The sequence below is a fragment of the Syngnathoides biaculeatus genome, chromosome 22, assembly GCF_019802595.1.
Source record: "Syngnathoides biaculeatus isolate LvHL_M chromosome 22, ASM1980259v1, whole genome shotgun sequence".
Taxonomy (NCBI): Eukaryota; Metazoa; Chordata; class Actinopteri; order Syngnathiformes; family Syngnathidae; genus Syngnathoides; species Syngnathoides biaculeatus.
Genome location: NC_084661.1, coordinates 14,040,453 through 14,056,790, shown reverse-complemented (window position 1 = coordinate 14,056,790; position 16,338 = coordinate 14,040,453). Strand labels below are relative to the sequence as shown.

At 42.5% G+C, this 16,338-nt stretch overlaps 1 protein-coding gene across 1 annotated transcript in view; it reads right to left on the bottom strand.

The window, feature by feature from the left end:
* The window catches only part of LOC133495987 (zinc finger protein 385C-like), a 36,661-nt gene that overhangs the window by 8,906 nt on the left and 11,417 nt on the right, over positions 1–16,338 (bottom strand). Inside the window, exon 2 of the mRNA XM_061811096.1 lies at positions 10,971–11,207. Within this exon, the coding sequence (XP_061667080.1) occupies positions 10,971–11,207 (237 nt within the window). The remainder of the gene's footprint in view (positions 1–10,970; positions 11,208–16,338) is intronic.

Here is a 16,338-nt window from a genome sequence, read left to right as displayed (position 1 = left end):
TAGTGAAGCTAAGAAACAGGCTGGTGAAATTATTTTATAGGTTAGTGAGGTTTGCACACATGCTAGCAAATTTAGCATACAGGCTAACAAAGGTAGCACGCAGGCTAGCAAAACTCACAGCGCAGGCTAGCGAAAGCAACTCTTCCGGCTCAGAGTTCACAACATTAAGCGAGAAGTTCCCGCATCTCAACATGAAAATAAAAAGCTTTAAAAAAAGTAATCCTATTGATTATTCATGGTTTATTTTCCCTGTAGTCGTAAAAACTGCAGTCAAATCCATTGTAAACCGCTAGAGTGCATCTAAAGCAAGGCATTTTCTGATTAAATATGAATTTCAGGACGGTAAGAAGGCTTGTAAGATCAGCTTGTCAGTTAATTTTCGCGTTATTCTCCGCAATTTTGAAAGTCTCTTTAAAAACTGATGTCTGTCAAACAGCTTAAAACACACATGACGAAGGCTTTAGATGTGTTTTCACTCTGGTCAGACGGATCCACTGGCGCTTAACTCCTCGTCAGCGTGACGTTCGGGCGCGGAGGGTGACAATGATTCCCGCTCAAGCACAAATCTGAAATAAATCTCATTCATTTTGAAATTAACGTCTTTGACACGGCAAAGTAGTGTGAAGCGTTTGATTAATGGAATTTTGCACCGTCCGTGGTCGCTTGCAACTCTTTTCTACTCAAGTCTTTCGACGAGTCGGCGCCCATTACTTTCACGATAGCGCCATTCGCAGTTTGTTTGGAACACTCGCCGACACAACTTGCGCCGAGAATGTATTACACGAGCGGTCCTTGAGGGCATTTTATACAGTGTTGTAAATTGTCGTAGGACTTAATGAGGGGCTCTTAATTTACAATAAAAACGTCGAGTGGGATTTGGTCAATCTAGTAAGAAAAGAGTCACAAGGAAGGGAATAATCACCACTATCTACCAGAAAATGGAAGAGAATTTTGTAGTATTTTTTTTTCAAAATGTAGTTGTAGTTGTAAGGTGGAACACAATTTTTATAAAACGCATATACAGTAAATGTACTAAACTGATCCTTTTTACTAATCTGCATTTGTCCCCTTTTTCTATCGAGGAAGGCGCTTCTTCTAGGTCACAGCAGCCAGCTTTCCCATTTTGAGTGGGTATAAAAGATTATGAGGAAAATAAAGTACAGTGGGGAAAAAAATGAGGGAAAGGCTTAATCTCTATTATTTCCAAGATTAGTCCCTGGGTGCTTCGACACCACAGAAGGAGAGATGAAATGAGGAGCTCTCATGGCTTTGGTTCTTTTCACAGTGATCATCTGTTCGAGTCTGGTTCCGTCGCTCGGTGGATCACTTTCTTTCAACGGCTTTTTGTGAGTTTCATTTAAATCTTTTAAATTCAAGAACATAAATAGACTTGTATTTCATGTGGTGGCGGGAAGTAACTGAGCACAAATACTTTGTTACTGCACTTCGGAAGATTTTTCAGGCGTATACTCACTTTTTGAGAGTTGTGGCTGTATACTGAACTATTTTGAGGAGACGGTAAATTTATAAATTTTAAAATATTGGAAAAAATGATGCATGTACACGTACTTTTATTTAAAAAAAATAAAATCAGTTAATATTATTGTTATTATTACTTTTGCTCTACATTTCAGACCTGAGTACAGGAATTGATTCTGTACCTCTACTTTAACCAGAGTCCTTCCTTTAAACAAGTTTTTGTACTTCTACTTAAGGTACTTTGGCCACCCCTGATGCGACATAAAAAAGTGGAATGACTTCATCTTTGGAGTTCATTCTAACCATCAAAGCAGATTGAATGATGCAAAGCAGAAGCGAAAGCAGGGTTGATGTAATGTATAGCAGGACAAAACACAGATGGAAAATATTAGGTGACACGTTTCTATGTAGTCAATTTTCACATGAAATTGCATTAGTACTGGTGGCATGTTAAGTTTCAATGGTTTTATGCAAGGCACATCAAGCCGTGTTTATGTTCCATATACATTAAACGCCTTGAGGATTCTCGTGGAAAAGTACAGGGAAGGTCAGAAGGAGCTACATTGTGTCTTTGTAGACCTAGAAAGGAACTCTGGTACTGCAGGCGCAAGTCTGGTGTGGCGGAAATGCAGATGAAGATGCTGAGGTTCTCGCTCGGAGTGAGCAGGTTGGATAGGATTAGAAATGAGCTCATGAGCGGGACAGCCAAAGTTGGATGTTTTGGAGACAAGGTTCGAGAGAGCAGACTTAGATGGTTTGGACATGTTCAGAGGCGAGAGAGTGAGTCTGTTGCTAGAGGATGGAGCTGCCAGGCAAAAGAGTGTAGGAAGACCAAATAAGAGGTTGATGGATGTTGTGAGGGCGGACATGAAGACTGAGGGTGTTACAGAGGAGGATGCACGAGATAGGCTTAGATGGAAAAAGATGACACGCTGTGGCGACCCCTCACGGGACAAGCTGAAAGGAAACAAAGATACAATACTGTGGTTGGAGGACTATTGAGGGATGTGTTTTGTAATAGAATATGCAATACTTGAATTTCGGCGATTTAGGCATTACATAAGAGTCTTTAAGCAGAGAGGAATATCAATCTGAAACACTAAATTAAGCCTCTGTTCCTGAAAGGTTTGCGAGTTAAAACATTCTGCCATGTAATTATACGTTTTGGACTTTATAATGGCATGAGGCTTAGTTTTTGTCAAACAGAAAAGCCGCTGATGTCATTCAGAGCCGGCACAGCAGCCAGCGAGCAACGCGGGCATCCTAAGAGGATCTGCAGCATTCACAGCATTCATTAAAACTTCCACTGACGGCTCTTCTCGGCTCGCCACTGGATGGAAACAACAACAACAACAAAAAAGTTATAAAGGGGAGGATGCCTAATTTCCATGATGGTCCAGAACAGATCTTGTGCCTGCATGTGCTTGCGGAGTCTTGAAATAAATTAGCTTCAATGTGACAAGCGGACGTTTCGTGCCAAGATTGTGTGGCAAAACGATCCCGCTGGCTGTCGCTGTCCGTTTAATCCCACACTGCAGCAGCAGCAGCCGGCAGACGCTTGAAGGAAGTTCCACTCGCGGGGCGCCACGCAGCGCGGATCAGGCCCCCAGTGGTAATCTGGCCTACTTTCAGGGAGCCATTTTCACCCCGGGAGTCCGTAAACTGCTACGGACTTTGTTCAAGGTGTCCAAAAGAGCCCCCCAAAAGGATTCCGCATGAGTACTTTGGGTCGACAAAAGAAGCATACACCGTACATAAGATATACTTTTCACTTATTCAGCACTACAGCACCAGTCGTTCGTGGTGTTTCTCTACCCAACAATATGGGGACATAAAAAAAAAATATCCAGAAAACAAGTCTGAGAAGTGATTATATAAAATGATACCATCGTGCGGCAGTTTTTGTCTGAGTACTGTTGCAAAAACAGCGACTCCAAACAACAACGGCGGAACACAAGATGAGATAATGAGCTTGATAACACTTTAGCAAAGGATTTGAGCATTTTCTGCGGCCAACTGGCTGTTTCAGTTAAGGCTGTCTCTAATGAAAGCAGACAAAACGGTGTTAATCGTCTGTGCTGATATACAGATAATTACATGTTTAACATTTTTTTTATCCACATGCGGCAAACGAAAAAGGCAATCTGCTGGGAAATGAGCATGAATGTACTATCAGGCCCGATCAGATGGAGTCTGTGCCCTTTCAAGAACGCTTCAAATCAACCGCCGCCATCTGTTTAAATTGAGATAAGGTGGCCCAGTCAAACACGCCGGATGACAGCGCGCCACGTATTTTTGCGATACTTCAAGTTTGCCGGGTAAGCGCCATCCTGCCTGCGAGCTGGCTAATTAGCCACTTTCTAAGCTCTTTGCCTAAAGTCTAAATGAGAATCACAGCCTCTCTGCCTCCTGCTCAAGATGTTTTGTTTCCATTTCATTTTATTGTTCTTACTCCTCAACCAATAGGAGTCAGTTCTTCACTTAACACGAATTTGCATTCATGCCATCTTAAAAATATGGCAACCTGGACAAAAGAAAAGTCGTTTTTTTGAATTATTCGCCCACTCCCTACTCCATGATCTTTATCACTGAGGAATTTTTACAGTATTTATCACAAATTATTCGCAGTTTGGCATTCGCAAATTTATCTCTCCTCCATTATTTGCTGAGAAAAACTGCTCTAGCGCCAACTGGTGGTATTTTGGTGCCAAGCAACTATGTTAAACTGATTAGAGGAGCTCATTTAGTCAGGCTGATGATGCTTTAATGCCATCATGTGACATCAATAGACAGCTACAAACTTTCATCAATAACTCAACGATTTTCGCTTTTTGAACAATTTCAATGAAGTCGACAACGAGGTTCATTCATCTATCCATCCATTTTCTTTGCCGCTTATCCTCACGAAGGTCTCAGGGAGTCCTGGAGCCTATCCCAGATGTCATTGGGCAGGAGGCAGGGTACGCCCCGAACTGGTCGCCAGCCAATCGCAGGGCACATCGAGACAAACAGCTGCACTCACAATCACTCCTAGGGGCAATTTTAGAGTATCCAATTAATCTTGCAAGTTTTTGGGATGTGGGAGGAAACCGGAGTGCCCGGAGGAAAGCCACACAGGCACCGTGAGGACAAGCAAACTCCACACAGGGAGGGTCGGGATTGAACCCAGGACCTCAGAACTGTGAGGCAAACGCTTTTACCAGCTTGAACCACCTTGCCGCCACAATGAATATTTAGAAAAATAAAATTCTGATTACATTATGGTGCTTTCCGCTGAGTGTATTTTCCAAAATTAAAACGAAAAAAACACTATGTCCATCTGTGCTGTGTTACATTTGTCAGTTTCTGCCTGCCATGTTTCAATTTTCCTTTTTTTTTTTTCATTTTGGCGAAATGAATCACAAGACACTGTAATATTGCTTTTATAGTGACCTTTGGTTGATCACTTTATAGTGACTAGGTAGTGATTCCGAACACAGGCGTTGTAAATCAAAGTAACATTTTCAAAGTGTTTTTGTAAGTGCAAGTGTGAACTGCTGCCAGTCTCCCAAACCAAAGTCGTGCTGTCAACACGCGGCATCGCTCGGCTTTCATGCCATTTATTAAGTTGGGACCTGCATCCGAAGCTTGAACAGCAGAAGAATCAGAAATCCAAAAAAAAAAAAGGTCAGCCGGGATATCCTCCAGCACTCCCGTGACCCTTGTGAGGATAAGTTGCTTGAAAAATGGATGGATTTAGTTTTTTTTTTAGACTACATTAGTTTAAATGCAAATGGGATTCAAATGAGCTCCCGTAATCTGATTGTGTGTTTATGCACAGATCTGCGTCGCAAATTACAGTTCACGTATGGAGCGTTGTTTATTCTTCTTGCTTTCGATGCGTCTTTTAATCAAAGGCGAGTCACCTCACAGTTATGATATGAACACATAATGACGGCTGAAATTAGTTTTGTATCAAACTAAAGAGAAGTCAGTGAGTCAGTGTACTATAGGTTGTCCAGTTTGTTAACTTAAAAAAAAATGCCATTCACTTAAAATGCCTCACTTCTCCCAAGTGAAGAAAAATCTAATCAAAATATAGATATAATATAAATATCGCAGTGCATTTTACATATTTGACTCAGGTCAAACAGTGGAGCGTAGGGTCCAAAGCAAACATGGTGAAGCAGCATTTTAAATCCAGGTTTAAAAACTTTTTTTTCATGCTTTTTAGAATATATCCACTTTTTGATCATATTACTTGCACTGTATGCAGTTTTAACTGTCTTTTTAAAAAATATTTTGTCATTTTTATTGTTTTTATCCTGTTTTAAATGTTTTATCTCTTTGTTTTCAAATACCTTTAATTGTGTAAGGCACATTGAGTTACCGCTTGTATGAAGAAGTGCGCTATACAAATAAATTTGCTTTGCTTTGCTTACATACACACTATATAGTTCATGAAGATGCTGAGACCATTTGAACCCTGTTGCTCACCAAAACAGCAGCACCGACCAAGGCACATAAACAGTTTTAGTCTTAAGAAATATAGTTTGCATGAATAACGTTCAGCTGATGTTATGCTGCATCACGTGGATTTGCATTCACTCATGAACACGCCATGTTTTTGGCGTCCGTGTTTATGTTCCGCGGAGCTGCTGTATCCCCGTTATGATTATGATTATTTTTTTTTTTATTCCACATATCCTCTTTAGTGTCACAGGTGTGCTGGAGTCACAGGTCATTTTGGGGTACACACTCGATTGGTCGCCAGCCAAGCGCAGAGAGAGCAGGCAAAGTTCACACAGGAAGGACAGAGCCCGGATTCAAAGCCGCGACCTCTGAACTGTGAGGTGGCCGCGTTAACCAGTTGTCCGCCGTGCCGCCATTTTGAAATTTCACATTTTCATCACTTTAATAGGTTTTACAACCGCCCATTGTTACATAAACTGGATAGGCACTACTTTCCATGACTTCTGAGTTCAAATCTATTTTGTTTTTTTACACAGTATGTAATTATATGATGAGGAGACAATACATTTATATGGTTATAAGTGTCATCTGACATCAACCATAACAATAAGTGCAATGCACCACACGAGCAAAATGAGTTTGATGGGCTCTGATCTAAAGAAACCACATTTGCTGCAATTTACATAATCCAAATCCATGCATGGAAACGAAACTCGCGGGGTCAACTCGGCTGTTTAAAGTTAAGTGTGCCAAAGTAATCCAGTTCTGTGTATAAAAAGTAAAAATATAATTAGCATTCCATTCCAATTGCTGGAAAAACATACACGTTCATGACAAAAAAAAAATCCCATGCAGGCTCCTTTTTATCTTGAGCAGGCTTCAATTATGCGAGCTAATCCGGGCATATTTCCTCGGGGAGGCATTGACATAATTGCAAGCAATCTGCTGTGACATTGATGCTTTTCTCGCTTTAAAATGATTCGACGGCGGGGCGGTAGTGTGGGGGTCAGCGCCCCCCTCCTCACTTGGCCCCTATAAGAGGGGAAAATTAGCCCAACAAATCGAGCTCGCCGGTCCAGGAATGGTACATGAGAGCGAGGACGAGGTAAGCGAATTGAGCAAATTTCCAAAGAAGTTGTTCCATTCCTGACATCCTCGGCCGCTTACCTAAGAGCATCTCCGCTTGTTTTGGGATTGCGCCGCTTGTCACTCAACTTCTTCAGTTCATCTTATCTCCCGTCAGGTTAAGTTCAAATCCCAACGCTCCTCTACACTCCTCTTCGGACCGTCGCGGGCGAAACGGCTGTCCTCCTTTCACCGACGCATTGTGGCGTCCATCGGAGCGCACGCGTCGCGATTAAAGAGCGCCGTGCTCCGATGTTCCCGATGGCCTTCCCCCACCAAGCCCCCCCACACCTCCCCCCAGAGACGGCGGAGGGAAAGCGGGATGCTGAGCGTGCGTGAAGAGCAAGTGTGGACTCTTTTGTGTGCATGGGAGAGAGAGCGAGGAAGTGAGAAAGCGGAGCGAGCAAAAGAGAGAGAGAGAGAAAACGAGGTTGGCTATTAACACCAGAAGCATTTTTCATTTCCTTCCTCTTCCTCTTCCTCTTCCTCCTCCCAGTGCAGATTTCTATTCAGGATTCCCACCTGCACACACTACCAGCCCCACTCCAACCCCCCACCCCCTGAGGACACTCAACTGTAATGTCTTTCCTTCCTGGAATTATTTGGAAAACAATGACAATGATTTACTAATCTTCACCTTTTTCTTTGCGAGATGGAAGAAGGAAGGAAGAGAAAAATGGAGAAAAATGAGTCATTCGCCCAACAGATGTGTAGATGCGGTGATTATACAAAATGTTAATATGATCGTCGAGGGGCTGTTTTATTAATTTGCTTTCTGTAAAGAGCCCAGTAAAATTATTTAATAGTGTTCGAAAATGGATTTGTCCAAGTAGACAAACTACTTTCCATACCATGATTTCATCACACTGTGCACCAACAAAAAGTCTGAGGAGGTGCGAAAAGCACAATTTTTGACCGGACATGACGGGACATGACACAAAGGCCGTGTTGAAAAAGAAAGAAGAAACAAAAAAAAAAAAGGAGAGGAGAAAATATCTATTTAATATATATTTAATCACGGCGCGCAGCGGAATTATGATAATTGTTCACCTTAATTGACTTGGCCTGGCCTGATTTCGTCTCAAGAAAAAAAAAAAATAATAGAAACGGAGAAAAACAAAATTGAATTGTGTCGGATATTTTAGGATACACAGATTTACTGAGCCCAAATTTGACTTCTGGAAGTTTGGCTGAAGGAAATGTGTAAATAATCCATTTTTTTTTTATTAACCTCATATTTGGGATGATTTCAGTAAAAAGTATTGCTTAGGTCAAGGGTGTCAAACTCATTTCTCTCGCGGGCCACGTTGTAGCTCGGGTTTCCCTCAGAGGGACGTTTTGACTGTGAATAAAAATGTTTAGTCGTCATCATGTTCACATAATTTATGAACCAGAATCCTAATCAGAAATCAAGGGTAACGTGTTTTTCAACTATTCATGGTGGGTAACACAAAAATCATTTATGATATATGACAATCTGAAATTTTGGTAATGATTTTTACAAGAATCACGGAAATGGAAACTCTAGATTTGGCTTCGCGGGCCACATAAAATCATGTTGCGGGCCGGATCTGGCTCCCGGTGCTTGAGTTTGACATCAGTGGCTTCAGTGATGAACGTAAAGAAAATTGAATAATGAAAAATTTTTTTTAACATTAGCACGCCAACTATGCAGGCCAACTAAAGGAAGTGACTAAAATTACACTATTTTTGAATGGTACATAAATTATGAACAATGAATGTTAAATACAATAAATATCTCACCCTAGAATTTATGCCCCAATTATACGGATGCATGGATTTATCGTATCTGTTGTTCCTCAACTTTTGAAAATAAATTTGTCATGAACAGAACTGCGTGAATTCCAAACACTTTTTCCTGTTGGACATCCGAAGGGGCTTGAGACATTTTTGGTCTTGAAAAATATCCTAAAATTTCCACTAATTTCCATCCAACATCAGTACGTGGAGTCAAAGAAGTTTGCCTGTAAAAAAAAAAATAATAATAATAATAATGCAACAAACTTGTAAAACAAACTCCAAAGAGCAACGAGCACAAGCTGTGTGGCCTTTCCTCCGTGGTCGCCGTCAAACTTTTAAGTATGAGCGACGGTGGCTCGAGGCAATTATCTGACGCCCGCAAAATGCCAATACGGTCGTGATGATGACAAAACGAGGTTGTAACAAGCGGGACATTAAACACTGGCGACTGCATTCGTTTAATATTATTAGGAGCTGCTAAATACGTGCGTGGAGCTCACGGAACGAGACGGCCTCGTGCATCAACATTAGACGTGGCCGCCGTCTTGGCTGGCGTCGGCTCATTACGGGTTTTTCTTTGGCGTAACGGCGGCGAGTGAGGGTGACGAATGGCCTCTTGTCAAAGGAGGAGGTGTGCAGGGAAAAAAAAAAAGTCGTAAGCATCTCTTCTGGAATAGTAAATACATGCTGAATGAATATGACTGATGAGATTGTAAATAGCTTAATCTACTCAAATCTCAAACAAGAACTACATTAGCATATTTCCACAAATAGTGGACGGGGACATTTATTTACTTTTCTGCAGATGGGGTGAACAATATGGCTGAAGCTATTGAATGATTTTGGAATCAAGCATTCTACCAGTAAGCTGGTTAATAAATTGCACACAAATTGAACAGAATAACATGTATGTAAGGGGCTGGAAAGCGTTGGGCTCACAGTTCTGACGATCCGGGTTCGATCCCGGCCCGGCCTGTGTGGAGTATGCATGTTCTCCCCGCGCTTGCGTGGGTTTTCTCCGGGGCACTCCGGTTTCCTCCCACATCCCAAAAAAATGCAACATTAATCAGACACTCTAGGTGTGATTGTGAGTGGGGCTGTTTGTCTGTATGTGGCCCTGCGATTGGCTGCCGAACGGTTCAGGGTGTGCCCCGCCTTGTGCTCGTAGACAGCAAGGATAGGCTCCAGCACCAACCCCCCCCCCCCCCCGTGTGAGGATAAGCAGTGAAGAAAATGGATGGATGTAAGGTGTAGCCAGTAGCATCTATGACTTTGAGTGTATAGCTTTTAAAGGCGGGGTTTAGCGCGGTGAGTGATGTGGGCGTCAGCGAACGGAAATATAAAGTTGGCTAAATGTTAACTGGCTAACTCATTATTAGTGGCAATTTCCGTTTCTTTTCTTACCCTTTGTTCAGTTGTGTGATTGGAAGTGTATAGAGATTTTGCATCAACTTTTTATGGTTCATATCATTGATTGTTTATATAATTAACCATTGCAGCTCGAGTTTTGCCGCTTTGATGTCTGTGGGTCAATAGTATAGAGCAGCCTGTATGATTTTTTTTTTAATGATTACAGTCATTAACTTGTTCTTCTTGGCTGCTGGGAAAGGGAACCATCTGTTCGGGGGACAAGTTCTTTTGTACAAAGCAGAAGATGCACCCACTGTTTAAAGACGTATAGTCACTAATATTACTCATTATTTGTACGATTCAGAGGCGGCACGGTGACTCAGCCGGAAAATGTTGGCCTCACAGCTATTAGGTCTTGGGTTCGCCTGTGTGGAGTTTGCATGTTCTCCCGTGCCTGGGTGGGTTTTCTCCGGGCACTCCGGTTCCCTCCCACATCAAAAAAACGTGCAACATTAATTGGACACTCTAAATTGCCCGAAGGTGTGATTGTAAGCACGGCTGTTTGTCTCAATGTACCCTGCGATTGGTTGGCGACCAGTTCAGGGTGTACCCCATCTCCTGCCTGTTGCCAGCTGGGATAAGCTCCAGTGCTCCCCGGGACCCTTGCGAGGATAAGCGGGTAAGAAAATGTATGTATGTATGTATGATTCAGTCATATTTATGTCAGGAAATGGTTAGCTGAGTGAGTTTTATTCAGTATACCACAAAATAAATAAATGAAATGGAAAATAAATGAGCACTACCTGTCCCAACAACCTTGGTCAGTCTGCGTAGCCTTCTCTGGTGCGTCTTGCCCTTGTAGTGGATCTGAGCCTGGGCTCCAGAATTGAGTCGGATGCTGCACACCTGGCACACGGTGGCACTGGCGCTGCCCTGACGCCGCTCCCGCTTGGCCCTTGGCGCCGCTTTCTTCTTGTCTTCATTTTCCTCCTCTTCCTCTTCCTTCTTACTCTTGGCAGGAAGGCAGGGACACTTCATATCTGGGGTGGGGAAAGGTTCAATTGTTATCAATCAAATAAGATTGTGTGCGTATTCCTCTAAAGTCGAATAGAGGGAACTTAATTCCTCTTGGTTGTAGATTTTTTTTTAACTCATATCCAAAAGGCATTGAACCTTGATATATTTCTGGACAAAGAGGAAGACGACCATTGGATGGATGGATGGATAAAGAGACAGATCCTCATTAAACTATGTCAGTCAAAATATTGATACTTGGACACCCAAGTATTTTTTTTTTGTCGGTACTTGGTGTAAAACAGCGGTGCTCAATGTCTTGGTCGATCGCGGGATGGCGTCCCCCCCCCAAAAAAAAAAAAAAAAAAAAAAAGACGTCAGCCAATGTTCCCTCTAAACTGCGCGTGTGTGCAATTGTGCACCGCTGATGCAGTCTCTTCGCAGATATTCAGAATTGCGTGCCAAAAAAAATAATAATCCAATGCAAATTGAAAGTATAATATTCAGCTATTTAGTTTGTGGCATTTTGCAATGTGATTCGAAGAGTGAAAAATGAAAAAAAAATGAAAAGAAGAAGAAGCCACTGGTTTCCTTTTGGCAGCACACGGAACTTTCTCTAACAACGGCCGCTGCTCCGCCACGCTCTCTTATTGTTTGTTTACCTTACACCGCCCCTCCGCCCCGCTCTTAAAGACGTATACTCATATACATATATATGTTACAGTACTTACCCAGTCAATCAATGTGTTTTACAATGACAGCGTCCACCACCGCTGCTTTAGTTAGCAACACAGTCTGGGCAACGTAGAGCAAAGACGAGCTAGACACGCTTCTTATGTTTACTTTCGATATTAATGGGGAAAGTTAAAAAGGAAATGCTGTTGTTTTAAGATGGAATGACTGTCGGAGTATGTGAATAATCGAAGAAAATGTGGTTAAACTGGATGAGATTTTCTCTTTTCCGAGTGGGAATGGTCTCGTCTGAAGCCCAAGTAGAAAGTGGAAAACCCCCAACCCAGTCATCGATAGCTCGCGACAGGCTGGCTGCCTGAAAAGTAGATCTTGGGGTAAAAAAATCTGGGCACCCCTGGTGTAAAACAATTGAGAAGAACTGACAGACTGACATTAGGAAGAGCTGTGAAAGAAACGGTATGTCAAACTAGAAAGATTCTCTCGAAAACAGAACCGTGCACTGGGCACCTCTCCCCGAAAGATGGCCGCACCCTCGGCTCAAGTGGCCACTAACAAAGCCATTTCGCCGCCAGGCAGGTGAACGAGCACTCGTAACGGAGACCATAAACACTCCACATATAAAGATTTAGAACAGAGAAACCTTTTGGATTATAGTCGAAACCTCTTCCTCAACCAAGAGGAGTCCAGTTGCCTGAGGAGGATGACTGAAAATCTACACACCCACAATGTATGTGCGTGTGTGGTATGTCACTAAAATCTCCACATGGGGGCAACATGACTCCACAGGATGCCAAATACAATGGTGTCATTACCGTGATGGAGAATGCTGATGGTGACCATTAGTTTCCCCAAACAGAGATATCACACAAGAGTGATTGCTTAAGATTTAGATTTATCTGCTAATAATCTGCGGTCTGCACCGCCGTGTGAGCAATACGGCCGGTAGAATGAGCTGTACATTAACCGCTAATAAAAGGCCTATACAGTATCTCTAGCGCCTGTCAGGGCAATATATCATGGAGGTAAACAGTTCACTACGGTCTCAGTCCGGCACTCCAGCCGCTCGAGCTTGTGAAGTTTGCGGCTTGGAGAAATAAAACAGTGAGCTTTCATAGGCTTGTCACTTGTATTATATTCTGTGTTGTATATTATTATATTGTGTAAGGCGAATGCTAAAGACAGAAATTTTGAGGTGGATGAGCGACTGTCCTCATTTCATCATGAAAACATTTTTAACCAAAAAAAATGTCTGAAAAGTTAACCCATTCATGGGCAGGGTGGCATTTTTTTGCCTTATTGAGATAAAAGTCTCCTAACAGGCCACAATCAAGGAAATAACACTTCTTTTTTGTTTATGGTTAAGTTACATGATAACTATATTCATTTATAATCTCGTTCTTGGGTTTTCTTAGTGGCCCCAAAAACCAGAATCAGAATCAGATTAAAACACTTCCATATTTTGATATACTGAAGGATATAATGCGTGAAAATCATGATGTCCCAAAAATGGGACGCTGCCCACGAATGGGTTAATAAATGGACAATATTCCAAATGTAATTGTAATTTTTTTTTGTTGGAGTGAAATATTTCTTTATGAGCGAGCCCCCCCATTGCCAAAATGGCTTTGCTGTTTCAAACGTCAACATCCACTGTCAAAGTGCCACTGCTGGCCCAAGTGGAATTCAATTAGTTGTTTTAACAATTTTCATGTCTCAATAGCTACAATTATGCCCCCCCCCCTTCCCTCTGCCCCATTGCTTATTTGATATTTCTCGCTACGCCTCAATTAAAACATCTCCCTTGATTTGGGGGGGGGGGACTCGGCCTGTGGAAATTTCAATTTGGCCGTCGGAGACATGAAAGCGGAATGGAAATCTGTTTCTGCTGGAATTTATCTGCCTCCGAGCAGCGACGAGGACTTCAAAAGCCGGCAATCCGTCACCAGGATTAATTTGGGAGACGCTGCGCACCGCCATCAAGTAGGCTGCTGCACAAAGATGGCGACAAAAGGAAAAAGGTTGGTAGTTTGGCGCAAGCAGCTGATCATTTAGGCCTCAGACACCTTAGATATGCACTGAAACATTGGGCCTTATTTATTTTTTATTTTTTGGTCGCCATCCATTTGGCACTTATACACTCTAGGACGGCAAGTGAGCTGGAACCCATCCCGGCTGATTTTAGACTGTTCGCCAGCCAGGGCGCTTATTGAAAGAAAATCATTTACGCTTGCATTTACATAAATTTGGAGTCTTGGCTCAACCAATCATGCGTCTTTTTGGAGCGTGGGAGGAAGCTGTAATACCCTGAGAAAACCCACGGAGTCACAGGGAGAAACATGTACTAGATATGGATGCATACATGTATCGGTTTGGTGTTGGTGCGTAAAAATGTATGCATGAACGTATCCAATGTTCAATCTAAGCTGCGCAACTGCGCATTTGCGCACTTGTCGCACACTCTCAGCGCAGAGGAAAACAGAGCCAGCAACGTGAATTACAGCCTGACGTCTTTTCTCACAGAGAGATGCTGCTCGGCCACACGGGGCACACCGGGCCACACTACTTCCTAGTTTACCTGACAACACCTCTCCAATTTAAAGGGGTACACTCATAATTACAAACACCGGGGTATGTGAATAATAGAAGAAAAAGTGGTGAAACTGGACGAGATTTTCTATTGACCACAGTGCGTACGTCTGATGTTGCTCACAGTGGCTAAAGGGGGGCGCTCACGGGGTCAGTGTGTTTGCTCAGACACGTCAAAAATCAGAGGGAACATTGAAGGTATCAGATCTCAAAACATGGGTCACTCATACTTCGAGGTACTAATGCATTTGGATCTCAGGAGTTTTAAGGCATTCGACCTTTGAGGTTCCGCATTGCACTTGCACGCACCCGCTGGCATGTCCCCAAATACCAGACGAAAGCCAATCGCGTTAAGATGAGGTCATAAAGGCTGATTTATCCGTCTATCTGCCGTGAGTGAGTGTGACCTGATAGCCGGCATACAAGCAGAAGTGGTGAGCACAACACCGCCACGCACTGTGCAGCGAGCGTGCAGAAAAAGTATTGCGGCACTTGCTCAGAATTTTTTGCAACCCTAGCCGAGTGACGCCAAGAGCACAACAATACACGCACCGGACTTATTTCGACAAAATGCAGCTGTCTCCTTGAACGCGGCAATCAGAATGAATTCTGAGAAGCTTGATTAATGCGGAATGACAGGTGGACTATAATTAAAGTTGTCGCGAGGCAACCGTTTGTGAACAGCACGAGTTTGAAACCTCCGTCACACACAAATGGCAGCTCAATTATGCTGTAATTTGAGCACAAAAGGCCAAGAAATGGGACAGTTTCGAGTGAACGCAGCTCACAAATACAGAAGCCGCAAGCTGCCGTCAATATGAGCCTCTCTGCAACGCTGGGAAAGAAAAATATCTATCTATCCATCCATCCATAGTGGATATAAAAACTCTACACAACCCTGTATAAATGTTTGGTTTTAGTACCGCTAGCTGCCGTCAATATGAGATACACAGTCACCATACATCTATCTATCTATCTATCTATCTATCTATCTATCGTGGATATAAAAACTTTACACACCCCTGTTCAAATGTTTGTTTTTTTGTGCTCTAAAAAAAAAAAAAAGACAAATCCTTTTCCACCATTAAAGTGACCTATAATCTCTGAACTTCAATTTTTAAAAGGATAACTCAGATTAAGTCCAAATAAATCTTAAATCAAATCAAAAGCCTTTTTTGTTGTGTTATTATTCAAGGCGCTCATCCTCACAAGGGCTAGGGGAAAGTCAGCTTCGGGCGAAAGACGGACTATGCCCTGAACTGGTCGCCAGTCAGTCACAGGGCAGATATGGACACCATCGCTGAGCGGGAATCGATCCCACGCTACCCGCAACGAAGGCAGGCATGTGTACCACTACACCATCAGTGACTCCCACAAGCCTTTTTTTTTGGGGGGGGACATTATTTGAGTGCCGCTAACGAGCAAGGTGCTTAAACCAATATAATTACAATAGAATAAATAAAAAAACTTATTAGATGTGAGGTAATGTGAAAATGAAAATGTGAAAAAATATTTATATAATAAAGTTCTGATGTTCTAGTTGGCTTTTCCTGACATTTTCTTTTTTCCCTTCTAAAAGCCTGAAGATTTTGTTCCAAGACCAACTTGTATTCAAACCATTACGTCCATAGATTTAAATTTTATTGCACTGTACGTATTTTTACACTCGTATGAAGAATGCAAATATGTGACTTTAAACACTGCCGTGTCCTCCACAGAGTTTTTTTTTTTTTTTTAATAATGGAGACGAGCGGCCCGTGTGTCAAGGTCATTTACGAATTCGAATGCAGCCGTGATTCACACCGTTAGACGGGTGAGTGGCCGCCGCTAAGTGCGTGCATATTTTTAGTCGCTGTTTCCACGGGGGCGCTCGACACC